A 27373-nucleotide genomic window follows, 5' to 3' on the forward strand; every position below is an offset into this window, starting at 1 on the left:
GTTCGTTTTTAGTCACTCTGTGGATTTATTGTTCAAGTGATCATTTGCAGCCAAAGAGAGAGAGAGAGAGAGAGAGAGACAGGTAGTGGAGGAAGTCCTTTAATGGCAAGGAAACAGGCAGAACTGCAGGAGGAGATAAGACACTCCAGACGGTGTCCTTAACGTGAAAATGAACTCAAAATAAGGGGGATCAAAGGAAAGAAAAAAAAAGAGGGAGCGGGGTGAATGAATTATCAGCCATGCAGAATAGCAGAACACCTCGTCTCGGTATCCTCTTGTCTGGGTGGTGTTTTTGTTTTTTGAGATAATGGGGGGTTGTAGCGTGGCTTCTAGTCTTACTTTTTTTTTTAGATGAGAACTTGTGGTCAGTACAAGTGTTTGAATGAGATGATTTCTTGTAGTGTCCTGTGTTCAATTTATACAACAGGATGGCATCTGGAAATCTTGATTGTTAGTTAGGCTTTATTCATTGTGGATGTGAACCTCCAACAGGCAGCACAGTCCTTTGCCTTTATACAACACTATCTGCATTTAAATATATTGAAGTCCTCTTAGCAGTTTCTAAACTCAGAACTACTTCCATTATTTACCATTTTTCCTTATTCACAAGCTGTTATTTCCACTGAAGTTTTTTTCTTTTTTTCATCTTAGCTGTGGCCTGCAGTATATTTCAGCTGCACCAGTCTGCCAGTATTAAAGTGGCACAGCTCCAGCAGTTTCTTATGTACAGATCTGGATGGCAGCCATTCACACAGACCTGCTGCCTCCTCTTCACATGGTGTATGCCACCCAGTAGATCACGTTCACCACAGCAAAAGTGAAAGGGAACACAGCCCTGGCATAGATGTCGATGGTGTCTGCATCAATGGGCTTGCAGGCACACTTGGAACAGCATTTCTTCTCCTCCACGTTCTCCTCTGCCTGCTTGGACCTTCTCCTTCTCGGTTCGGCTTCTTCTGTTCCACCCTCACCGGGGATTTCACTGCCTGAGCGCTGGGCCCGCCCGTGGCGGTTAGAAATAACCACACCCTGATTCATGCCGGTGACTGACAAGGAAAACAGAACCATAGCTTGTTTTCCATTCTTCACAATAGACTGCAGAGAGACAGAGAGACAGAGAAAAGCACTTTGTGAGGTTTTACATGCTACCAGTGTTCAAACTACACTGGAGCTTTTTGCTTCTCTGAAAACAAGATTTGTGAAATTTTGGGAGATTGCACATGAAATTAGGCTGTCAGTGATGTATGACTCATGTATGAGGGGGAATGACCACAAGATATTGGCCGACATGCTATTCCTGCCATCGCCATCAAGTGTGAAGCGTGGCAGCGAAATGTCATAAACTTTACTCATTTTAACTTAAAGGATAGAGTATAGGACAAACTTTCCTCATACCAATCACTGTCAAACAAAACAAAACACATTTTCTGTGATGCTGAAAGCAGCAGCTACATTTATAGTTTTCTTATTATAATTACTTATAAATGATACTTTTTTAAATAAAAGTTAAATTAGGTGCTTTACAAACATTGTGTATGTCCTCTCTGACCACACAAAAAAAGTGAGCTCAGACAAAACTGACAGTCGACAATCTGGTAATTTAATTAAAGCTGACCAATTGTTTAGACCAGACAACAGTGGGCAATAATTATTATACAAAGAGTAGAAATCTTTGCCCTCAAAAACCTATTTTTACTTTTATTTTTCACAGTGAAATACTTGCTGTTAAGGCAGTTCTGTAGCCTAGCCATGCTACACCCATGTTTCTGACGGCACAAGGGTCTAGGGAAGCTCGACAGGGAGGGAGGCGGGCTAAAAGGTTGTCTATCAAATCCCTCTGCAGCAATTGGGTAGGTATACAACCAATCAACGCAACGAATAGGCTGACGTAGTTCTGAGAGCACCGGCGGATTGTGGCTAAGTCCCATTAGCTTCCCAACCAGCGGAGCCGCAGAGCCAACTGGTATATTAAGGATTTGCCATATCCCGTCGGCATAAGTCCAAATACGTCTTTCTTCTCAATGAAACACTTCAGTGCCGTCCTTTGTTTATCTTTCAAGTTGAATTTTAGCTTCAAATCTTTAAGGGCTGTGGCCAAAGCCGAGTCGAAAGATAACTGTTTATTGTGCGCTGGTTGTTTCTGTCAGAATCGTCACGCCTCTGTCGTCACTTCGTTACGCCCGCCTTCTGACTCTACACTTCATGGTGATTGGTCCGGCCAGTTTTAGGAGAATCCAGCCTTGAGCCTTATGGAGAGTAACTAGACCCACCCTGGCAGAGAATTAAATTCGTTGCCGTGGGTTGTCTAGCGCGGCTAGGCAAGCAGTTCTGTATTTTGCTGCACCATCTGACTTTGCACTTTGTGGTTATTTTAATGTACCACAGAAGAACTTGTTACTTCTTGGTATTTTTAACTTCTTTCATTTTTGCAATAGACACATCTGGTCTTGACACTTTGGCGTATTTTCAACAGCATTAGTTATTTCCATATAGATGAATGACAGTACAGAACTGCACAGAGTAGCTATGTAGATTATTTGGCAGACATTAGATTATAAACTCTTTATGTCTCAATCTCATTCTCAGAGGTACAGCCTTTAGTTTGAGAAATTTTGAGAACACTGTACTTACTATATAATTGCTGAGATTGTGGCATCCAGCATTGTCGTTGTTGTTTTACATCAAACTGGGTCTGCTCACTTTCTCAATCACACCGCTGTGATATTTGATTTTAATCACTTCCCTCATCATCATATGCCTTGTCATATAATCTGGCAGGTAATCAATTCTGTTTAATATTTCTGAATTCATAAAAATGTCATTTACAAAAAGTGCACAGCCAGTGTTATTCTGAAGGCACACGCCAGTTAAGATAGACATCAACAACCAACGAAGCAGACAGTATGATGAGAAGCACTGCTATACTCTGTAGGGAAATCTTCTATTTTCCTATTATGATCTAGTGAGATTTGTTGTCTTGCTGAAGGTCAGTGGGATGGATGCTTGTCAACACCAAGGCTTGAAGCCCGGCCCAGGTCTGTGTTTGCCAGGTGCACATTACTCATAGCACCCCCCTGCAGCAATGTATTGTTATCGCCAGTCACGATTACATGATGGGAATGATTTCCTCACCTCAGAGCTGAGCTTGTTGGCCTTCACCTTGGCCTTCTCTTTAAGTCGGTAGTCGGCATTGTAGTGAGCGAAGGCATACTCAATGAGGGCCGCAAACACAAACACATAACAGATCCAGAAGTAGACGTCTAACGCCTTGATGGCTGATGCTCGTGGCAGGGAGGAGCGGGCGCTTACCATCAGTGTGGTCATGGTGAGAACAGTTGTGATTCCTGTGAAAAGAACACAATCACATCGTACAGTACAGTGAAGTACTAGTAGCACTAGTCTCACATAGCCAGACCTACCTCGAGGATGGTCTGACTGCACCTCATCATCTTTCTGCTAAAGGGGAAACATACTCTAGATTGTTTGAATTTCGTTGTACCAATCATAATCACAGTGGGCAGAGCTAAGCAGAGTATGCAGAAGCACTGTTCCTTAGTCAACAGTGAAAAACAGTGAAGCTAGGGATTGTTTTGGTGTATGCAGGGAAGTGGACACTGTCATTAAATGGATAGGCACCCCCCAAAAAAATCTACAGGAGCTAAATCCCAAGCAAAATTTTCATGTTCTGATGTGAATTTTGTTGTGGTTGTTGTTGGCAGCACCAGTGCCCCTAAAAAATAGATATGGAGGAATTGTTTTGGTGCAACTCTGTACATGCAGGAATGCTAGTACAGGGAATCAAATGGATATTTCAATGAGCAGCTGAAAAATTCAGTCAACACGAATGTGCCACTTGAGTCGAGTTTCAAAAGCAACTCAGTCCCAAGAGACCCCCATGTTAAAATGTCCAATTTTACATTAGAAATGCATATGTTAACAGTCTGGAAGGTGTCTCTATAACTTGTTTCCTTGATCACTACGACTGTAGAGGGGTGAACTTCCATTTGACTAACAGGTATGAATTGCAATAAGTATTTAAATAAGTTATACATAATTAAAGATGTTGCCACTTTGAGTGACAGTTTGGTACTGTTGTAGGATAGTCTATGACCCAGGCACGCATGCATGCTCCTCAGCTTCATTCCTGTTCCATCTTTTTGCTCATTTTTGCATTAGCTGGGAGTTAGAAGGAGCCACCAATGAGCTTCAAAACTGCTCCTCAGGAAACCTCTGGGTGATGTTATAGGGGGTTATTCCATCTTAAATGGAATAACCAAACAAGCGTTCCTTATTGTACAATTCAAACCTTGATCAAAAGTTTACATTATCAGCATATAGCCTGGTGCTCACACATTGTTGAAATGTTTTTTGCACACACATAGGGGAGAAGGAAACCATATGAAACGTGTGGTGGACATGACAATTGTGTAGTCTTAGTCTACAACCGATGAGTCACACTAGGCCTCTGTAAACTAAGGAAGATGTCAAACTGTTAGTCAGTTGATGGGCCATAGTACAGCAGACAAAAAAACAACTCAGCAATTATGGACGGTTGTCATTTATCTTGATCATTGTGAATGGACTTTAACAGTCCCAGGAAGCACCATGAGGTTTATCTGTGTTATTAAGTGACTTGTGTCTGACCAGCTACATGGGTTTCATCTTTAAATTTTAGATTTCCTCCAGTTGCTGAATTTTGTCTTCTCGCTTACTCAACAAGCTGTACCATCTAACCACAATAAAATATCCCATTTACAGGATTTGACCTTTTAAGAGACTGAAAATCAAGTCTTATTGCAGTAAAAGAAATGACAGAAAAATGTGAGAAGGAAAGTTAAGATAGACTTCATCAAACTAATACCAACCTAAGGATACACGAGCAGGGACTGCTGATTGGCTGATCCAAAAAGACACCCAAGACATAGCAACCAGTAATATTGAAGGCATGTAAGACTGGATGATGTAGACGCCCCGATTGCGCCTCAGCTGGAAGCGAAGACTGAGCCTTGGAAATCGTCCCGCTGGGAAGCAGAAAAAAGAAACCCGATTTATATTCTTAACTCAAGAAGCTAATTATCCATCATGAAAGTATCTGTTGTTCTTCACAGGCACTGATATTTGGAACATCTGTCTGTTAACTCAGGCCCCAAGTGGCAAAATTTAAGATTCAAGACAGAAAATGATGCTGCAGACTGCATCTCCACAGCAGCATTTCCTGTCATCTCCTAAATCTCCTGCCTGGCTCAGCAGCAAGTCTGTCTTGATCCATTCCTTCTATGCATAGAATATAACCACAGAACTTGAAAAACGATCTGGCTTCAAAAGGAATGTGGAGAGTTCTCAAGCACAAGAAGCAAGCCAAGTAGAATACTCAAAATAGTACATGATGTCCAAAACATATAACAGACTTGTAAGGATTGGCTGCCTTGAGAACAGCTGTGCCAGCACTAACCTTGACAACTGAAGAAAAACTTGAGAAAAAAGATAGCTGCTCACCTGATTTGAAGTTCATCATCTCGGTGACAAAGCGGTAGTCTGTGATGGTGAACTGGGAAAGCTCTAATTTGTCCAGACCGTGGATGTGTCTCTGACTCTCTGACCAGTGATACACAATGTCCTCTGAGGAATAACCATCTAGAACATAAAGACAAAAAAACATATGACAACAAGACATTTTATCCATCCCGACCTACAAAGACGTGCAATGTGAGGTTTATTCAACATGTAGCATTTTTTTCTTTCAACTAAAGAATGGAAGGAGTTTGCAACACTGCAACCTTTTATAAATGTCACAGTTTGGACAGTGAAATATTACAATAATGAACTGAGATAACATTTTATTTCCAAAAGGATGGTGAGAGGAAGTTTGATAAATGTTTGAGATCTCAACTTACAGCTTTCCAAGTCCAGCATACACTCCTGTTCGTCCATGGGATACTTGGTGAGGTCCATGTCACATGCCACTGTCGAAGTGATGCTAGGAACAAAACAGCTACATCAAACTTCATGTATACCAACAGAAGTTTCACTTTATCGGCATAGTTTCAGCCATTTAGATTTGAGGTCTGTACTATGAAGCTGGATGTGAGGTTAACAGGGTAATTTCAGGTATAACTCTGGATTTTCAGGTTCACATTTCACCAAGCTACATCATCATGGGAACATATGCTGCACACCTAACCACATGCATAGCAGGTTATTTTCCAGATAAACGATCAACACATATAAAAGAACCACCTACTGATAAGTTCTCCTTTAAAATGACTCTTTGCGCAAACAGCGAGAGGGTCTCTTAGGAAGTCAAGAGTTTTTAGAAACTGCCCATACTCTTTTCTTTCTCTGATGATCACAGACATAACAGGTATAGAATTTCAGTACAAAGGGCTTCTGTCTTTCTTACTTTAGTGTTTGTGTGTATGTGGTTGACAGTAAAAAACTTAAAACAATTTCACTGTTCTATAGGCCTTTGTAAAGAAATATAATCCTAAAATAGAGAGTCATAAAGCACTCGCTGACCTTATATGAGTTGCATTAAGCCTACTTACTAGTTTGAATCATGTTTTAGTATTTGTTCTTTGCTTGCTCTCAAGACCATTCAACACCTCCAGGGTTGCAGCTGAAAAAAATAAGGCTAAAACGAGGATAGATAATATCGAAGCAGCACATGCAGCATTATGGAACACACAACTGTAACTGTAATCAGACTTCCTTGTGCCTTAAATGGGTCAGCGATAGTGGTAAACCTATTAACCTGCTTTGGCTGCAGCAGCTGTTGCTTGCAGCCTGTAATACATCTTTAATGCCGCATTTGTTGAGGATTACAGTTTGTTCTTCTTGTGAAAAACATGCAGTTCTCAACCTTCATATGTTTGTGGTCGGTCATCTGGTGCTAACACCATCTCTCTTACATGGAGAGTGCTGAAGGCTAGATTTAGAAACCCTGGGTTGACTTATTGAATCAATGATCAGCAGTGTGAAAACATAGCGTGCTCGTGGCTGTTAGGTGGAGCCAGATCATGAAAGGATACCCTGAACATGCTGAGCTTCAAAGTAGAGGCCCCTGGCATCTGTGAGGTGACATCAATTCTATCTTGTCGTATTTTGATGTAATTCCAATATTGCCTCTTATCTGACTCTTCAGTGAAATAGTCCACTGTGTTCCCCAGCTGACTTTATGTGTGTTCTGACTGGTGTTGGACATACAGTGGATTTTTCAGATTTTTTTTTAAACAATGCTTATGAGAAAACTAAGACTGAATAAAAACCATGAATGTGCAAAACAATGATCTGGAAGAGTCTGAAAATCTCTGTTTAACTAAGAGGGAAATGCAGAGTTGACTGATAATTCTCTTCAGGCAGAGAAGAGAGAAGACAATAAGCTGTTTGTTTATACCGGCTGCTGTATAGAATGACTCCATTGGGCTGCAGGCGGATCAGCTTGTTTTCCACGGTGACATCGTGAAACCAAGCAGATTTGGCATTAACGATGAAGGTGTCAGGCAGCCATAGCTTGTCCACAAACCGACTGTCCAGTCCCAGAGTCTTGTTGGTGTGATTGTAGGACAGCCGGTCATCATGCCAGCTCTGTCGCAGGAACACGGTCATGGTGTACTCCTGTCAGGAAAAAGATTATCAATTTATTTTGTTTCTATTAAACTTTTTATCAAAAAGAAATAAAGTTAACTAAGACAGTTCAAATGCACATCAGTTACTTACTGATTACAGAGGACATTCACACATATAAGGAATTTTCTTTGGTGGATTGTTGCCAAAATACATTACCTTTCCAAAGTTCGGGTCACCCAGGCAATTTCATGTTATCCATGAAAACTCACACTTTTATTCATGTGCTAACATGATTGTACAAGTGTTTTCTAATCATCAGTTAGCCTTTCTACACCATTAGCGAACACAATGTAGTGTTAGAACACAGGAGTGATGGTTGCTGGAAATGTTCCTCTGTACCATATGGAGATAATTCAATAAAAATCAACTCTTTCCTGCTAAAACAGTCATTTACCACATTAGCAATGTCTAGACTGTATTTATGATTAATTTAATGTTATCTTCAGATTTTAAAAAAAGCTTTTTGTTCAAAAATAAGGACATTACTAATTGACTCCAAAGTTTTGAACAGTAGTGTACATCAAAATAGAAACGCTGAAATCCGGCAAAAAAGAAATTTACTACAGAACAAAGACTAATGAAGTATAATAGAGTTCCATGAATTCAAGTGTACTGTGACCTTAGTGCAAAGTGTGCACTGTGCATTTATGAAAATAAGAATACCCAAAGTAAGACACCTGCATACATAAGATGAGTTTGCTAGTCACGAGGAGTTCGTCTCAGCCTGAACTATGTCTTTTGAGGCTCTGAAGATGATTTGTCATTACTTAGTATTTTTGCTCAACATAGTGTCTGAGTCTGTTTTCTTTGTTGCCGTCAACTCACCGGAAGTAAAAACTGAAACTGACAAAATCCCTCTGTAGTTGCTGAAATTTTGTGGAAATCTGACCCAAACTCAGTTTATTTGACTCTCAGTAATTTACAAGTAAAAACACAGACTTCAAAGCTGACTAACTGAAATGTGTAAATTTTGCACAGCTGACAAGACACCTTTCCTAATACTGCATCTGTAATTGTCAGCAAACGATTACAGATGCTATGTAAATGTGAAGTTTCATTTATAATGATGAAAGCAGTTGTGAAGTCTTCAGTTAAGCAGCAAAGTTATGATTACCTTGCCAAATTGTGAGTAACAAACCAGAACTTGTTGGTTCGAAAGCACTGTTTGGTTGGAATAAACCTTTATAGCCATAAATCATGCACTAGAGTGGCGCTGTCACAAAAAACAAGTAAGTTCAACAACCCTGAAAGTGCACCAGAGAAGGCTGCAGTTTCACATAATACTGATATAATCAGAGCCACATACATATTGTGAATGGTCCCACAAGATTTGATTCTTAGTGTACAAAATTTATAAAAATATCAAATTATCCAGCAACTCAGCCAACGTGTCACACATGTTAATACAGAGTACTTCTAAAGCCTCAAGTGGGATAAATCAGGATTATGCAAATAGCAAATCTTTGATCTTTGCTGCACAAATGAAGCTACATGATGATAGAGAATCTCAGAGGAGAAAAAAACTGAGAAAGTGACTGAATACTTTACCATGTTGGCCTCAGAGATGTGGTCAATGCTGGCCACTTCAATAGCCATGGCCACATTCACTGGTGGACCTGCAGAGGAAGAAGTGAGAAACAGGGCAAACCTTCCCCATCCAACACACCCCCACGCGTACACTCACATACACACACACCCTTTCTCCACTCATTCTGAATCGGTCCCTCCCATCCTCACGCCATCACCCATCTGTTTTCCTCCCACCCACTGTCCTCCCACGTCTCAAACACTCCTACAGTGCATAGAGATTAGGCATTATCCAGTTTAACCATGCTAAGTGGCACATCACACTGTGGGCATTCATAAACAGCACTGGGCTTTCATGGACTCGCGCAGAGTGAACTTCTGCCAACATACACACACACATGCACGCACACACACATAAACACAAATGCACTGCCGCGTTTTTACTCAACAGTTTGCCATATGATTAGCATGGAGTGTGGCTCAGTGATCGGATGCTGGAGGGCAGAAACTACAGGGGAGCTCAATGATGCAGAACAGAAAGGCTATTTGTGCTGAACATTAAGGAATCATATATTGCTATTCCCCGTCATTCAACCCCTTTGTATACCCATTTCTGGCAAGCCACCGTTCTATTGACCACACACTCCATGTCCGTGAGGTGACTTACAATGGCATGTATGTTGTATGGCAAAGTATACAGGAGAAAGTTTAGAAAGTGTTTGCATACTCCCAGAACAGGTGTGTCTTCCCTAACAGTCTCCTAAGGAGGTGCACAGATTAATGATAAACGTGCATTGTTTACAAGTGCATGATTAGTCAATATCAGATTAAACAGATGAATGCAATGCTGTAATGTTAATATAATACAGGAACATTGCATTTGCAAATAAGATTTGAACTCTAGAAACACTACCGCTCCAAAGTTTGGGGTCACTTAGAAATGTCTGAATTTTTGAAAGAAATGCCTTTTTTTTAACATGAAGATAGAATTAAATGAATCAGAAATCCAGTCTAGACATTGTTGGAAAATCTACATAGGGGTACAGCAACCATCACTACTGTGTTCTAATGCTACATTGTGTTAGCTAATGGTGCTGAAAGGCTCATTGATGATTCGCAAACCATCGTGCAGTTATGTCAGCACATGAATAAAAGTGTGAGTTTTCATGGAAAACTTTAAAACACCTGGATGACCCCAAACTTTTGAAAACTAGTGTATATGGCAAAAAATGATTTCTTTGTTTCTGTTTTCTTAACCCTCCGAACCCAAAAATCCATAGGCACCTTTAAACAACATGCTGTATTTGAAAAATTTGCAAAATTACTCTATTTATTAGTCCCAAACTGTAAAAACAGAAGGAACAGTCTGATTTTCAACTGTTGTAGCACTGCTCATCTGTGGCCTGCAGTTCCATCTGGAAAGTTAATTAAATCTAAGTGGAAAACTGTGATGTCATCAAAATCACTTTACTGGATATGTCTCATTAAAAATGTGCTAAAAATGAATCATCTGTACAAACTAGATTGTGCTAAAACTTAAAAAAAAAAATGCGCTCCTCGGTGCAACTGTGAAGCCATTAGTGATTTAGCCGGTACTGCTGTTTCCATAGAGATTTAGGATTTTATGTTGCAGTGAAGAATGAGCCCACAGTGAGAAAAAAATGTAATAGGAGCAGAAAATTGCCAAAAACTTCTAAGGGTTGGGAAGCTTAAGCTCTCTTGGGCAGCATTAATGAATCACATCAGCGTCCCATTGTAGCACTTCACAAGCGCTTTAGTTGTTGGTTTGGGAGGGATGCACTTCTGGTCTTTAATGACATAGAGCACTTGTGTTATGGAGGTGGAACACACATGTAGCAAGCCACTTTGGACAGAAGCATTAGACAAATAAATGAAATGTGATGCAATGCAAAAATGTTTTCCAAAAACCGATGCCATTCACAGATCTTTGCTTAATTAGGATGGTTTTCCATTTTCACAAATCACACAAATCAATTTGTGTGCAATTTTATTGGCTTGCTGTGTTCATTGCAACAATGCTGGTAACAAGATGCACAAGTATTTACTAAAAAAAACTTTACAAATATTGTAATATTTATCAGTCACATTTGCTTGTCAGTGCTATGTCATACTTTGTTTGATTTGCAGGGTACAAAACGCTATAAATCCCTTTTAAACTTTATGTTTATAACACAGTTATAACTCCATTTTAAGCGCTTTGGGGTGTGAGGTGAATGAGGTGAATAGACTCAAATAACAGACATGATTCCCTGATGATCACAACAGCCCTTCATTTCATCTTCTATTTTCAGCGTATTGTAATGTTACATCAATAGCATGTAGTGACCACATGACGCTGTGCAATGATGGGCTGTGTAGCGCACAGGACGGTGTGATAGCAACGCTCTTGCCTCATATTTTCACCTTTGCTCAGCTGAGTTAAGCTGTGAGATTGAGAAATCTATCGCTGTGGTCATTGGATGTTTCACATTTTGCAGCCATTCTTAGCAAAGTCTCCAGAGCGGCGCACATTGTTTGTGCCGCCCCTCCTCTCCAGCTTGTCCTTGAAGGGCATCGTCCTTTATAATCCCTTCAGCAAAGCTTTGCCAGATGATTTTGTATCGTTAACACGAGAGTAAAGCAGGTATTTACATGAGATAAACACAGATTTCTGTTCTAATGTCATACAAGAAGAAGCAAAAACAAAGACACTTCTGAGTTTAATGGAAATGAAATGTAAACATCCATGTTCCTGTACTTGGACTTGGGATGGGTAATGCTAAGGATGGCTGTAAATGTGAGAAGGTGAAATACAACCCAACACCACAAGCAGTAGATCTCATACTCACCTCCTATCCCAGGGCGAAAATTTCTGGCATAACCCTTCATTAAATCATCCAGATTTGGTAACCAGGATATCTGAATGTCTGTACCTACATAGTCCCCAATGTCACTCAGCATGGCCCTGAAGGAGACAAACAGCAAACATAGCAGCCTTCAGCAGTCATCAAGCCACACCATGTGTCCACAGGAAAACCTGGCAGAGCCTCAGACACAGTTAGAGACATACATGTAAACAAACTTCATAATATGACACAATATTAATGGTTAACTGGTCTGTAAGTAATAATCTTGGACTGTTTACAAGGACAGAAAAAGCTTTAGTAGTTTCTGTAACAAAAAACTTCTAAAAACTAAACCCTCTTTGACCTACACCTGTGGCATTGCAAATTCAGTTTAAAACCACTGAGTGGTACTACGAACTGCTGGTGGACAAACCCTGCACATTTTAACACCCCAAATTCTAAACTGTGTCTTTACAACACTTTGATGAATAAATGTTCTAATTTTAATCTAGAGGACTTTCTACCCCTGAACACTGGTTCTCTCTTTTTGACCAGTTTCAACTATTGACATTTTTTTTCTTGAATTTCAAGATGCTTAATGATTAAAAGAAAAAAAAAACTTCAGTAAGTTTTAAAAAAGTAAAATGGCCACGTTTTTTTTCTTTTTTTTTATGTTGCAAAGATGTAACAGAAGTATCACTTATTCATACAAAACACCCCATCACTGAGTCATGTAAATTCATCAGTTGGTGCCACCTATATATATATATATATATATATATATATATATATATATATATATATACATATATAAAACATGTTATATATTAAATGATTTTAGATTCTTCTTGCTTTAATTACTACTTCGCTCACTCTTGGCATTCTCTCAATGAGGTACCCTGAAGTGGTTTTCACTTCACAGGTGTGCCTTGTCAAGGTTAATTTGTGGAATTTCTTGCCTTCTTATTGGGGTTGGGACCGCCATTTGTATTGTGCAGAAGTCAGGTTGGTACACAGTTGACAGCCCTGTTTGACAACTGTTAGACTCCATATTATGGCAAGAATCAATCAGCTAAGTAAAAAGAAACAACAGTCCATCATTACTTTAAGAATTGAAGGTCAGTCAGTCTGGAAAATTGTAAAAACTTTGATTATATCCCCAAGTGCAGTTGCAAAAACCATCAAATGCTACCATGAAACTGGCTTACAAAAATAACCAAAAATCTCAATAAATGCTAATATGACAATTTTAGTTTTGTTTATTACTGATTTTTTTTGTCAGCTGTGATTTACAATGAGGCACGAACAATAAAGGTGCAGGACATAGAAACAAAGAGCTAAAAGAGCAAATGCAAAATGAAAAGTGTCTTTGCAGTCATTTAAATTGATGACACATTGCAAATTTAATGCATTTTTTATGTATATACAATTATTATATTTTTAATTTGACTATTGCATCATTTCCACTGTGTTGAAGAATATGGATAGAACTAAATATTAATAGAAATCGATTTAGTCACTAGGGCAGAATGATTGAGCGACTTCAAATCAAAGTCACAATTTGAAACTGTTCATTTAACTGACTACATATTAGCATATACAACGTGTGGCTACTGAACTATGACACTATTTATAAATATAGCAAACAAAATTTTCAGGAATATAAATATCCATTGATCAGTGTATAGTATATGGTTCAGACAAGCACACCCTGGTCTGACATGAACCCAGTTTCATTATGTATTATCCACACCTCATACATTTTGCAGCAGCTCTGAACCAGAATTTAAACTGCTGTCTCTGGTTTTACAAATTCATGTTGGCTTCCTTGGGTGACAGCTACTCTTTTCATTACATCTCATGTGCTAACGCTCTATCGCATGTTTTACATTTATTCCACAGTGATTATTGAACTGAGGCTTGACTTTGAAAAACTATTTTGCAAGTCAAATTAAATATGTCATAAATATCTTATTTACCTTACTTATTTTCTCCAAATCCTTCAGCCTTAATTAGATTTCACAAAAATCATACATGCGTTTCTATGGTGAAGATTCATTGTATGAACCTTCATACACAACAGCATTCTGAAAGAAAATACATGACTATTGTGGTAATAGAGTTAAATGATATACACTACCAGTGAAAAGTTTGGGGTCACCCATACGTACAATTTCATGTTTCCCATGAAAACACTTTTATTCACGTGCTAACATAATTGCACAAGGGCTTTTTAATCATCAATTAGCCTTTCTACACCATTAGCTAACACGATGTAGCATTAGAACACAGGAGTGATGGTTGCTGGAAATGTTCCTCTGTACCCCTTTGTAGATATTCCATTAAAATTCTGCTTCAAATAGGATTATTTTCTTTTTTTTTAAAAATGCTTTTCTTCCAAAAAATTTGAACATTTCTAAGTGACCCCAAACTTCTGAATAGTAGTGTAGTTAGTAATCATAATTATTCCTTTAAACTATGGAAATAAGAACAGCAAAGTACACTTACTTATTTGAGGTCAATTTTATAGTATGACTAATACTATCAACACAAGTTTCTATCTTTCTCCAGTCTTTATGATTAAATTTGAAAATTACAGTGAGTTTCTTCAGCTAGCAACATCGTTAACAACAAATGTATGATTTTGTCATTTATTGTCTTGATGACACCGTTTTTGAATGAAAATGATTCAATTCTGAGATGAAAAATGTTGGTGGAAAACTCCAACCATCAGCTGTAGCCTTTCAAAAATCTCTACTTTTATTACCGTCCAAAAGCTGCATTGATGAAAGGCTGGTTGGTGTATTCTTTTTCAGCCGAGCCTCCACGGGGTGCATTCGTCCACAAGGAGGCTGACAGCAGAGAACCGACCAGCGCAGCTTCAGATGGAACAACACGCTGTACCTCACTCCAGAAACCTTCAAATTATTTTAGTTTACTCAAAATAAGTTGTCATTAGACTATACTAGACTATACACAAGCACGGAAAATATCTTTGAACAAGATAGCAACTTTGGACATTGTCAATTTCAAGACAGTGATTTCTCAATTAAATCAGCTCTTGTGTATTTTCTCCTCTAAACATGTCAGGAGGGTAATAAGAGTAAACATTTAACTAATTATTTTGATGGGCCTTCCTCTTAAGCTGTCTAGGAGTGCTTGGGAGCCCAGAGCCCACTGATAGCCACAGCTTTGATGTAGAGCAGCACAGCTCAGACACCACCAGGTGGCAGTTTTGTATTCTAAAACAGCAGCCTCAACACAAACAGCATGCACATATACAAGCACACATGATGGACACTGAAAACAGGCACAGCTTTATCAACACTTATTTTCAGATGCACATAGTGGATTAGAATCTACATTTTGGGGCAATGGTATCATCTTGAATCGAAAGAGCTGACTGTTCTGCAATAAATAAATGGAAATAAAATTCAAGGTTTCACTGACATTCACAGTCACAAAGGCTACTGGGGGGAATTGACAGAAAAATGGGCCACATTAGGGCTTGCTCTTGTTGACCAACAAAGAAACGCCATTCGATGACCTTTGAAATAGAGCTGACATTTGAAGAAAGTCAGCTTCCTAGAGAGCACAGCGTTACAGCACACGGCTACATGGTAAACTGACCTCCACAACAAAACACAAAAAAGAAAAGAAATAAGAAAAAGGAGAAGGAATCAATATTTCTGCCATGACATTAGCATTTTTACCATAGCTCCATCCATCCAGACTTTTATTTTTAGTCTGGCAATCACTGTCATGTCTGAAAAAATGGGGGCACTGAATGAATTAATTAATCACTATGTGACTCCTGGATTTATTCACTAATTGGCAGTGTCTAAATCTGGAAATAAAGAGTTTTTCCTTCAAGAAATCCATTTATACGCCAAGGTCAGACAGGCCTCTTCACACGGAGGGGAAGAGACTGTGTGGAAGCATATGTCTGCTGGGGACAAATCCGACTCTATTTATTGTAATGTAATATTCATGTTACAGAACCTTGATGTGCTAGTGAATCATAATTATGGTTTTGCTGTGAATTTTTAGGATAAATAGTATCATGGTCAATAGCTTTCCTGATACAAGCTGTATGTAAATGTCCAGTCACACAGGACAGTGATGTTACCTCTTTTTGTCACAGTGTGGGAGCCTTTAAAACGTGTTTTCTTCAGATTAATTTTGACTTTTGGTAATTCTACTGTATGCAATGACGGCAGCTGCTGCTCATGTGCTGCTCCCCCTCTATTTATTCTGAGCACATCAGAAATGTGACACTTATATGCACGAGAGGATTCTTAATCCAAACACCTAGCAGATGCTGAACATGTGAAAGCTTTTATCGACGGAATTTATCTTGTGTTGCGGATTTTTGATATGAATAATAAACATTTATTTAAAATGTTGCTGATTTCTGACATGAGATTTTCTCTGATTCTATAAATTGATGGGAGGTTGTCTGACAAAAATGTAAGTTTATTTCTTGCCCCAAAAGAAGCATCACTGTATTTTGGGAAAAGACATGCACAGGTTTGAACATTTGATGACTTTCAAATGTTTCACTAAACATTTGCACCTCTCTATTTTCTCACCCCTCCATCCATGACAAACATTTGAGAGCGTGCGATTGCAGACGCTCGTCTTCCTTCTATATTTCACTTTCATTAAACGGCTCTCCCGGGGCCTGGATCTGCCGTCTGTTTATGAGCTAACATTAAACAGATGGGGAGAGGAGATGGAGGAGAGGAAAGACAAAGAGCGGCAGTCTCACTCAAATTTATGGCGTCTTTTTGCGACCGTAATGTGCAGCACACACTAACAAGCCAAATTAGTTTTTATATACTGACACTGCTCATTACCTGAACACGAGTAGAGTGTCAGTCCCCTGAGCCTCACTGTTTAATTTGTTTTATTAGCACCGGTGTGAGATGAGCGGCACTGCAATACGGTGGCATCAAAATCCAATTGAATAAATCATAATAAGACAAAAACAGATAGTAAAATCAATAAGGAATGTGTTTCTAAGTGTGTTTACAGTGCATTAACTTTAATAATAAAATGTCTGCGTCTGCTCTAGCAAACAGATTTTTAATCGACGACATTAGTGCTCTGATAGTGTTTGTTGCAATTAAGACACTTAAAGATGGAGGAACACAACCAACATGCCATCCTAAGTCTTTATTGGATGTGTGAAAAGACTGTTTAAAAAGTTTAAAATAACAGGAAAAAGTGCTCTAGAAACTTTACAACAGTCTAACATGGGCTGGCTGCTGAGACAGGAGCAGAATGACTAGTCTCTGATTAAACCTATTCAAGTGTGTCCCAACAATTCTGTCTACAAGAAATTGAATTTCTATGCTAATAATTTGCGTTGCCAAGCTCTTCTGAATGAATTGCTGTGTTAATTATGTTCACCTTTAATGGGCATCTTTGTGCACATGCACAAGCAAAAGCTTCCTTCATAGTGCCTCCAATGGTCAAAGAGTTCAGACAGGTGGGCAAAAAATCTTAGAATTTTAAACAATAACTGAAAAACTAAACAAATTTCTCAAGTAGATGCATTTTCCAAAACTTAACTAAGGCAACGATGTGTCCCTAAGCAAGTATTCTGATGCCATACCCAGTGAGTTTCAGTATGAAGGGCAGTTTCATCGATCCAAGTCTATAAGACTCCCTAAAGGATGTCCATGCTTCCCAAACTTTGTGTCCGTGCAGCAGCTAGGACAATGTTGCACATATGTGGCAGTACTTATTACGCCTGTAATAGAGACAAACAACCTTCTGCACATGTATGAACCAGAATTCTCAAAGTGGGCTCCTGACTAGACTACACATACTAGAAAAGTAGTAGACTAACAGCAACTACTCGTCCATGGTATCCACAAGGGAATATCATCAAGGCATTATGGACAGTGTTTATGTAGGGTGTAGACAGGGCAGAGCCTTAGGTCTCAAAAAACAACAACTTTTGTTTGGCAGTTTATTAATGGTATGTGTTTATACTTTTATTTATTTTTTTATCTCTTTCTTCTGTAATCTAAACTGGAGATTGATGCCAACCACACTAGATTTTATGGTACAGCAAATATTATATTATCTGAGGCTCTGCAAAATAAGCTTTATTTTCCTGCTATGCAAAACATTGCTCTCAGGAAAGGCACAAGAGACTTTGAATGTTTGTGACCAAATGCTACGTACAACCTTAACTGTATCACTCCAATCAAATCAAACTATCACATTTTAAGCTTGTCTGAAACTATCCATCCATTCTCTATACACCGCTTTATCCTCATTAGGGTCGCGGGGGGGGGGGGGACACACACCCTAGACAGGTCACTAGTCTGTGGCAGGGCTACATATACAAACAATCACACTCGCATTCATACCTACAGGCAATTTAGAGTAGTCAATTAACCTCAGCATATATTTGAACTGTGGGAGGAAGCCGGAGTATCCGGAGAAAACCCACACTCCATGCAGAAAGATCCCAGGCCCACCCCGGGATTCAAACCGGGATCTTCTCCCTGCAAGGCAAAAGTGCTAACCACTACCCCACTGTGCAGCCCTGAAACCTATCTAAAGAGGTTCAAAATGAACAAAAGATTGCAATCAAAATGCTGCTGTTCAAGACACTGGGGACAACTCTGTCTTGCCCCACTTGCCTATATTTCAAGTATTCAAGTTGAATTGCTTTATTTTTCTACTCATAAATGGACAAATGGATTTGGATAAGATTTTCAGGGAAAGTCAAGAAGGACACAAGGGCCAATTGATTGGATTTTGGCATTGACGCAACTGAATCCACAGAAAGATTTCTGCATCATTGTGAGATAGTGGCATGGCGTCACTGTAACTATGACAACAAGTGAACACTTTGTCAGCTGCCTATTGATGATCGCATGGTTGTGATCCTACTACAAATCAACTGCTGCGGACTTAACAGGACTTATCTGTCTGAAATGATACAAAGAACAAATATTAAACTGGGGCGTGTTTCCAAGTCCCATCAATTCCCACCGCCCGCTACATATTTAGGTCACGTGATCCAGTATCCGTACATAACGTACACATGCATAACGCATAACACATGCTCAGTGCAAGGTCATTTTGTTTGTGAGTACATCTATATTAAATGGCCACATTCTATGGTATCGTGATTTCTGCCATGAATTTTTTCAAGATTTCATCCATCACAGAGCACCTAAACATGTCCGCTGGCCTGACATCATCTCAGGAGACTTTTTCATGGTGCCACTTTAACTGCTTGCCAACATGTATACAATATGTTTATACTAACTGGGACAATGGTACCGGATATAGGCAGATACTAAATATTAGATGACTCAGATCATATGGGGAGCAAATAACCTTGATCAGGACATCCATAGAAGGGGAGCATAAGGAGAATGTATTCTGTGTTGTGTTTCTTCCTCTACAGGGAGGTCAAAGGTCACCTATCAAACAGCTGGGAGGAAATCATTATTTTGCTCAAGGACATTTTAGCAGTTTGAAAGTGTGAATCCTTATCCTGTAGGCAGAGAGTAGTGTTTTTGAACACAAGGTCTCTATCCCCTCTTGATCAAAACCGTGATTTGGTAGTGTAAAGAGTTACTGTTGGAGAAGCTTCACAGTAGAACAGGTCTGTCCTTATCAGAGTGGAAAATGCTGCAGGGCTCATGTTCATGCCAGTGAGGATTCTGTGCTATTTTTGAAAGCCTAAAGACACAGAACGTCTCCAAATTTGAATAGTCACCGAGTACCTTTCGTCACTGATGCATAGTACAGGCATTATGTTGCTAAAAAATGCCCCTTTACTGGACAAAACAGGACACACAAATATGATTTTTACTGTCAATGTTGTGATTTTAGAATTCACAGCTCCTAAAAACACTACAATTTGAAGGTCATGACTGAAAACACCAAACACAGTTAGAGTTAGAGCCTTCTTTACACTTCTTGTTAGGCTCAATTTTTTTTACATCCATCCATGATCTATACATAGACTGGACATCCCAGCTAACGTAGGGCAAAGTCCATTGCAGGGCCACATATACAGACAAACAATCACTCTCACATTCACACTTATGGACGATTTAGGATCACCAATTAACCTCAACATAATTTTGGACTGTGGGAGGAAGCCGGAGTACCCGGAGACAATCCACGCATGCACAGGGAGAACATACAAACTCCATGCAGAAGGCCAGGAATTGAACCACAAATCTTCTAGCTGCAAGGCGAGAGTGCTAACCGCTGATCCACTGTGCATCCCCCTGAAATTATTTATTGTTGGTAATACTTACACTACATAAAACACATTTAAAACAAGAGTGTTATTAAAGAGACGTATTTTCACTATGAATTATCTGTGTCCTTCGTAAACTGCAAATGTGTTAGTAAGTTTCTGATGTGTTACAAGTGGAATTGTGTATTTTTTCTTTGTAGTTTTTATATTTGTCGGTTTTGTTTTTAATTCTTAAAACACTTCCCAAATGAATCAATTCAAATGTATTCAATCATCAAGAATTAAGACTTTGTAAGCATATTTGATGGCACAAACAATTAGCATTAACTTCTTTTTGCTGTTTGCATGTAGCATGCTACCTTACACTGAGTAGAAGGCTATAAGTGGTCGTAGTGAAGTGTTCTTGCACTGACAGCCAGCACAGAGTCTTTAGAGCTGGTTCGTGCAGCCAGAGGAACATGATCAAATCACTGTGCTATTGGGGAATGTGTTCTGGGGACAGTACGGGGGATTTGTCCGCTGACTCAGCCTCTCACACAGATTAGTCAGGAGAACTGTGTCACCTGAGAACAGGTTTAAGGACAAACATGACAGACTGGAAAGATTGTGACATGTTGGGATTAAATCCATTACATTTCGCTGCCACATTTTGCTAAAGTATAATCTTCCCACTTTTTGACATCTCTTGTATGCCCACATGGAAACAAAGGGCAGTCCGGCCTCCTCTGCACTTCTGAAAAGCTTAGACATTATACTAAATATCTACTCCAATAATTCCCCTAAGATGTCTGTTGGATTGGTCAGTAAAATATCATCAGATTACGAGCATTCAGCATTTATTGCTCCCATGCAGGGCCAGATTAAGCTGCTATTGTGCTCCAGGATAGAAATGAGTCCTCACACTCCTCACACTGTCTGTGCACTTTACTAGAATTTAATTGGCGCCCCTTAGAGTCTGGGGAACCAAGACCTACATCCTGAAGGTTTTCAATCCAAGGGTCAGCTTTACTCAGTTGGTAATCTAGCCTTACTCTAATGAGATTTTACTCGTTGGCCTATGGCATCATATCAGCTATAGTGTCATAATGTTAACACAACAATGAAATACTCACGTTTTTTAGTATTTTAGTGCACGCCTGTTACAACCCATGCCCTGCCTGAATTATTTTGATCCTCATTTTTCAAATTTTTTTAGCTTTAGTTTCATCCTGTTACATTCTCTGTTACTGGTCTTTCAGATACTACCGCTGTTGCCTGTAATCATAAACTGTGACATATTCCTTCTAGTTCTAGTGAGCTGGTACTAACCGCAGTGATTCCCAATTAAGCCTCTGCTTGTAGAGTCAAAACCTGATGGTCTCCATTACTGACACGTCTGTATTAGTTCACGGAAAATGACGTTTCATCTGCTGGTTACAGTTTTGATGTCCCTGTTCTTTGTGACCAGATAAGAGCCTCATTGGTGACTTATCTGCTGCACATCAGAGCTGAATCAAATGTAATTAAATGAACACTGCAGACTCAACACTTCTGCTGCTTCCCAAACTGGTAAACCGTTGGAAGATTTCTATTGTTACACAGCTTCTGAAAGCGTATGTAGTCAACAAGGTTATTAACAAATTCATTTAAAAAGAATAAGATGTTATGCATCTGAATTTTGATTTGCGTTTGTTTCATTATCAATTTAAGCTGAAAATATTGTAAAAGAAGAATGGTATAAAAAATATTTAAATCAATGAAAAGAAGTTGCCAGTAAAAGTGTAGATGACTTCTTCGCTATTTATTATTTATTAATTTAAAAAAAAACAATGCTCCTTTTTAATGACATTTTGACATGTGATAGCAAAAAAGCACAGGTGTAAACAATAACATTAGTAATATATGCACCTAAATACAATAGAGTCAGTGCTACTATATCATCAATTAGCTATGCGCTAGAGTGAAAAACAAGTATTTTTCAAAGTCATGAATATAATGTAAAAGCAAAGTGTGGAATCAGCTGTTTTGTTAGGCAGTTTATTTCCTCTCTGTGGTTTTATTTATCTGAATTCTGAGATTGAAGCTTCCCACGGCCTTCATAGTCTTCCACACTGGAACAAAACAAGCAGTGATCAGGGCAAGTATGCGGCTTTGTTCTAACAATGTCACCGTGGAATTTTAATACACTTTACTGCTACAAAAATTTCAGATTTTGATAATTTTCATCTTCTTAGTGATTATACAAAAAATGGTCATTCAGTATACAGTAAATTATTGAGTTTGTTGGGTGCAATGATTGAAGACGGGACTTCAAACACAGCGTCATTATCATTCTTGAACATTCAGAGCTGCCTGAACTGATATGTACACATGTGGACAAAATTGTTGGTACCCCTCAGTTAAAGAAGGAAAAACCCACAATTCTCACTGAAATCACTTGAAACTCACAAAAGTAACAATAAATAAAAATTTATTGAAAATTAAATAATCAAAATCAGCCATCACTTTTGAATTGTTGATTAACATAATTATTTAAAAAAACAAACTCATGAAATAGGGCTGGACAAAAATGATGGTACCCATAACTTAATATTTTGTTGCACAACCTTTTGAGGCAATCACTGCAATTAAACGATTTCTGTATTTGTCAATGAGCGTTCTGCAGCTGTCAACAGGTATTTTGGCCCACTCCTCATGAGCAAACAGCTCCAGTTGTCTCAGGTTTGATGGGTGTCTTCTCCAAATGGCATGTTTCAGCTCCTTCCACATATGTTCAATGGGATTCAGATCTGGGCTCATAGAAGGCCACTTTAGAATAGTCCAACGCTTTTCTCTCAGCCATTCTTGGGTGTTTTTGGCTGTGTGTTTTGGATCGTTGTCCTGTTGGAAGACCCATGACCTGCGACTGAGACCAAGCTTTCTGACACTAGGCAGCACATTTCTCTCCAGAATGCCTCGATAGTCTTCAGATTTCATCGTACCTTGCACACTTTCAAGACACCCTGTGCCAGATGCAGCAAAGCAGCCCCAAAACATTACTGAGCCTCCTCCATGTTTCACCGTAGGGACAGTGTTCTTTTCTTCGTATGCTTGCTTTTTGAGTCTATGAACATAGAGTTGATGTGCCTTACCAAAAAGCTCCAGTTTGGTCTCATCTGTCCAAAGGACATTCTCCCAGAAGCTTTGTGGCTTGTCAACATACATTTTTGCAAATTCCAGTCTCGCTTTTTTATGAGTTTTTTCAGCAGTGGTGTTCTCCTTGGTCGTCTCCCATGAAGTCCACTTTGGCTCAAACAACGACGAATGGTGCGATCTGACACTGATGTACCTTGGCCTTGGAGTTCACCTTTAATTTCTTTGGAGGTTGCTCTGGGCTCTTTGGATACAATTCCAACGATCCGTCTCTTCAATTTGTCATCAATTTTCCTCTTGCGGCCACGTCCAGGGAGGTTGGCTACTGTCCCGTGGGTCTTGAACTTCTGAATAATATGAGCCACTGTTGTCACAGGAACTTCAGGCTGTTTAGAGATGGTCTTATAGCCTTTACCTTTAAGATGTTTGTCTATAATTTTTTTTCGGATGTCCTGGGACAATTCTCTCCTTCGCTTTCTGTTGTCCATGTTCAGTGTGGTACACACCTTTTCACCAAACAGCAGGGTGACTACTTGTCTCCCTTTAAATAGGCAGACTGACTGATTATGCGTTTGGAAACAACTGTGATGTCAATTAAATGACACACCTGAGTTAATCATGTCACTCTGGTCAAATAGTTTTCAATCTTTTATAGAGGTACCATCATTTTTGTCCAGGCCTGTTTCATTAGTTTGTTTTTTAAAATAATTATGTTAATCAACAATTCAAAAGTAATGGCTGTTTTTGATTATTTAATTTTCAATAAATTTTTATTTATTGTTACTTTTGTGAGTTTCAAGTGATTTCAGTGAGAATTGTGGGTTTTTCCTTCTTTAACTGAGGGGTGCCAACAATTTTGTCCACGTGTGTAAGACAACAAATGGTGGAGTTGCGGGTATTTAGGCTACAGCCCTAATTGACATACCAGCATCCAGCATGCCGACAGCATGTTCTCATCAAAGTGGACTTTTACAGTTATTAGTCAAAAAAGTGTCTGTGGTCACACTATGTGATTGTCCTTAAACACCACACATGACTAGTGTGTGGATTAACTCTGTGGCTGAGAATTTGTCACCAACTGAACAGAATTTTTTTACTAGTCAGAACCATTTGTGGTCAGTCTAATTTTATTATGCCATTCCCTGAAACATTTGGCAAGGTAGTGGTTTGCAAGCGTGACTCATACAGGAACAAACAGGAATAGTTTTAAACAACAACGGAGGTTTAAACTATAATATTTCACGGTCTGAGTTGCACAGGGAACACTTGTTAGTATGTTCATTTCATTTTTGTTTTTAGTCCTTTTGTGCGATTTGGTTACAACAATATATGTTTTCATCATGGCCAAATGATGACCAAATGGTGGATCTGTTAGGCTGCTGTCTTTATATAGCCCAGTTGGTCTCTGCTGCAGTTATTACACCATCGATTCCATGCAGATTGTGTTCAGTAAAGTTAAGGGTAAGTAACACTTCAGCTGGAAAGAAAAGCTGTGAAATTCACGCAACACCAAAGGTGGTGAGGCATAACTTAGCTAAGCAACTTTTTTTGTGAAATGGATAAATGAGGAGCTAAAAAGAGAATCGGACTAGTTCTGTTCAGATAGAGGAGCGAAGGAAACAACGCAGTTTGCAACTTTCAGCCACCAATCGCAGGACAGCAATAAGTGTGTGTGCGTGAGAGAGGGAGAGAGCTGACACATAATGAGGTGCAAGGAAAAGCCTACACTCTGCATTGTACTGAGAACAAAATAATAATAACAGCAGTGGCTAGAGGCAGGAAAATCCAATTACAATAGCTATTACTCCCTCTACTGGTGAACAGCCAAGAGGGACAATGGAAGTGATTTGCCAAAATTTCACCCAAAAGCTTAAGTAGTTCACCCTTTGCCCTTTTCAGTGGAAGTACTTGCCAGTATCTGGCTTTGGGGGGATTGAGCCTCACTCGTAGCTGCTGGTTATCCTATGAGTTGGAAGCTTGTGAAAGCTTATGGCCAAGAGCATGAGGGGATTTTGAATGTGCGCATGAATGTAGGCCTCCACTAAAAATATAAACTTTATAGAAACGTGAATAATTCAGCTTTCAAAATTAGATTGTCATGTCTCCAAGAAAATCTGTGTAAAAAGACCCTTTACATTTCAAGCGAATACAGAATATGTTTGGAGTAAAATTTCACTGATTTTCTTGAAAATGTCGGTTTCGCCTCACATTGGATGCGTGGTTAAAAAGGATGGGTTCATTTTGAAAGAATCGCTTTTTGAAAATCATGCATGATCATCTTGATTTTTTTTTCCTATTCATGATGACAGCTGTCCATCTGATCACATAAACAACACCTACACACTTTCCTTCTCTTACATGCAGCTCTATCTAATGCATTTTGTCTTCCCTCTAATCCACGTGTATCATGGCACCATCTGATATATTTGACCTCTGTTTAACAGGCCTGGAGGTGGGTGACACTATCTGCCACCCAGAAGCACACCCACTCACCTGGTATTCATCTCCATTAAAACAAGGGAAAACAATCACCTCTTTCTATGCATATGCATTATGCAAATAGTGTCACCAGGTTCATGTGCCAGAGGGAAAACAAAGAAAAAAGCTGCCTTCAGAATGTGGGTGTGGAGGAGTATTTTTATATAAGCATGTAGAGGTTAAGCACAGAAATTCATTTTACCCAGATTTAAGCGTTAATATTGATGAGATAAAGTCGTGGGAGGTGATGCACAACAAGGAAGAATTAAACTGACTGGTGTGTTATAAAAATAAAATACTAGCATTTTATTAAAATCTAAAAGTGTAACTCAGTGATATTACTGAGGATGTCGAGACTGTAAAGTTTTCAGATTTTTTGATTTGACTTTATAGTTAATCCAACTTTCTTCCAGCCTTTTTTTAATGGTTACATTGGAATAAGACACCCGCAAGGCTGATCTTACCTGGTGAAAATATCCCCTCCGACGAACAGCAGAGCAAGACTCCACAGCAGGAAAGTTGGGATCTCCATTCCACACGATATAAGAATAATATATAAATATATATGTATGCAGCTGTTGTTTAGTTTTCTTTAAAAGGGAAAAAAATAAAAGTTTCCCGCGATGAAAATCAGCGACAAAACCCCCAGTTTTTCTTTCTTTCTTATTTTAGTGCGCTCTCCTCGTGATATGGCGCTGCGGAGAACAAAGTAAAGTGTAGTGCTGATGCTGCAGAAGCTGATGCTGATGATGACCCCATGATCAGCTCCCACATTCCTCCCAGACCACGAGCGCACAGCAGCGGAGCGCACCAGAGAAAAACGCCAAAAAAAACTCCCCCCGTTCGACCGCACCAACGAGCCGATCCACCGCCGCCGCTGCCGCCTGTCATCCAGCAAAAGAGCAGAAAGAGAGTGAGGCAGGGATAGAGAGAGAGAGAGAGAGAGAGAGAGAGAGAGAGGGAGGGGGAGGGAGGGAGGGAGGGAAGGAGGAGGGAGACTCACTAATCTGTCCATCCTTCCGTTGCTTGGCCTCTAAACGTCAGATTCAATCTGGCCATGGTGGTAGGCGGAGGGCGGCAGGAAGGCATGTCACGAACATAGGACTTCAATATATTATGTAATGTTTGACACATCTGAATCATGTCCATTAGGTAATTAGTGTCTCAAGTGAAGTTGTATTTCTCTCTACTGAAAACAAACACCATAGGATGCCAGGTGGGCACCCAGTGGGGACCCAGGTGTGAACAGGGGCAACAGATCCCTTGGTGGTGTGTAAGAAACCTTCACTGATGTAAAAAAAAAAAAAACTAAAAAAAAAAACCCTAAAAAAATCAAGTAGTAGGTACTAGTAGGTGTTCAATTAAATCCATCCATTAACTATACACTGTCTATCCCAGCTGAGTTAGGGTGAAGGCAGAGGACACGCTGGACAGGTCACCAGTCTATCACAGGACTACACATAGAGACAAACAGTCACACTCAAATTCACACCTACAGTCAATTTAGAGTCACCACTTAACCTCAGCATGTTTTTGGACT

At 39.4% G+C, this 27373-nt stretch overlaps 1 protein-coding gene across 1 annotated transcript; it reads right to left on the reverse strand.

Annotated features, from left to right (window-relative positions):
- Positions 1-83: 83 nt before the first annotated feature.
- On the reverse strand, positions 84-26744 carry gabrd (gamma-aminobutyric acid type A receptor subunit delta). The gene is made up of 9 exons (XM_022213994.2): positions 26298-26744; positions 12003-12118; positions 9175-9242; positions 7394-7614; positions 5895-5977; positions 5497-5634; positions 4866-5021; positions 3133-3344; positions 84-1095 (listed from the first exon to the last, which is right to left on the reverse strand). The coding sequence occupies exons 1-9, from the start codon at positions 26363-26365 to the stop codon at positions 772-774; spliced, it is 1386 nt and encodes a 461-aa protein (XP_022069686.1). The 5' UTR covers positions 26366-26744; the 3' UTR covers positions 84-771.
- Positions 26745-27373: the final 629 nt, after the last annotated feature.

This window comes from Acanthochromis polyacanthus, chromosome 6 (genome assembly GCF_021347895.1).
Source record: "Acanthochromis polyacanthus isolate Apoly-LR-REF ecotype Palm Island chromosome 6, KAUST_Apoly_ChrSc, whole genome shotgun sequence".
NCBI lineage: Eukaryota > Metazoa > Chordata > Actinopteri > Pomacentridae > Acanthochromis > Acanthochromis polyacanthus.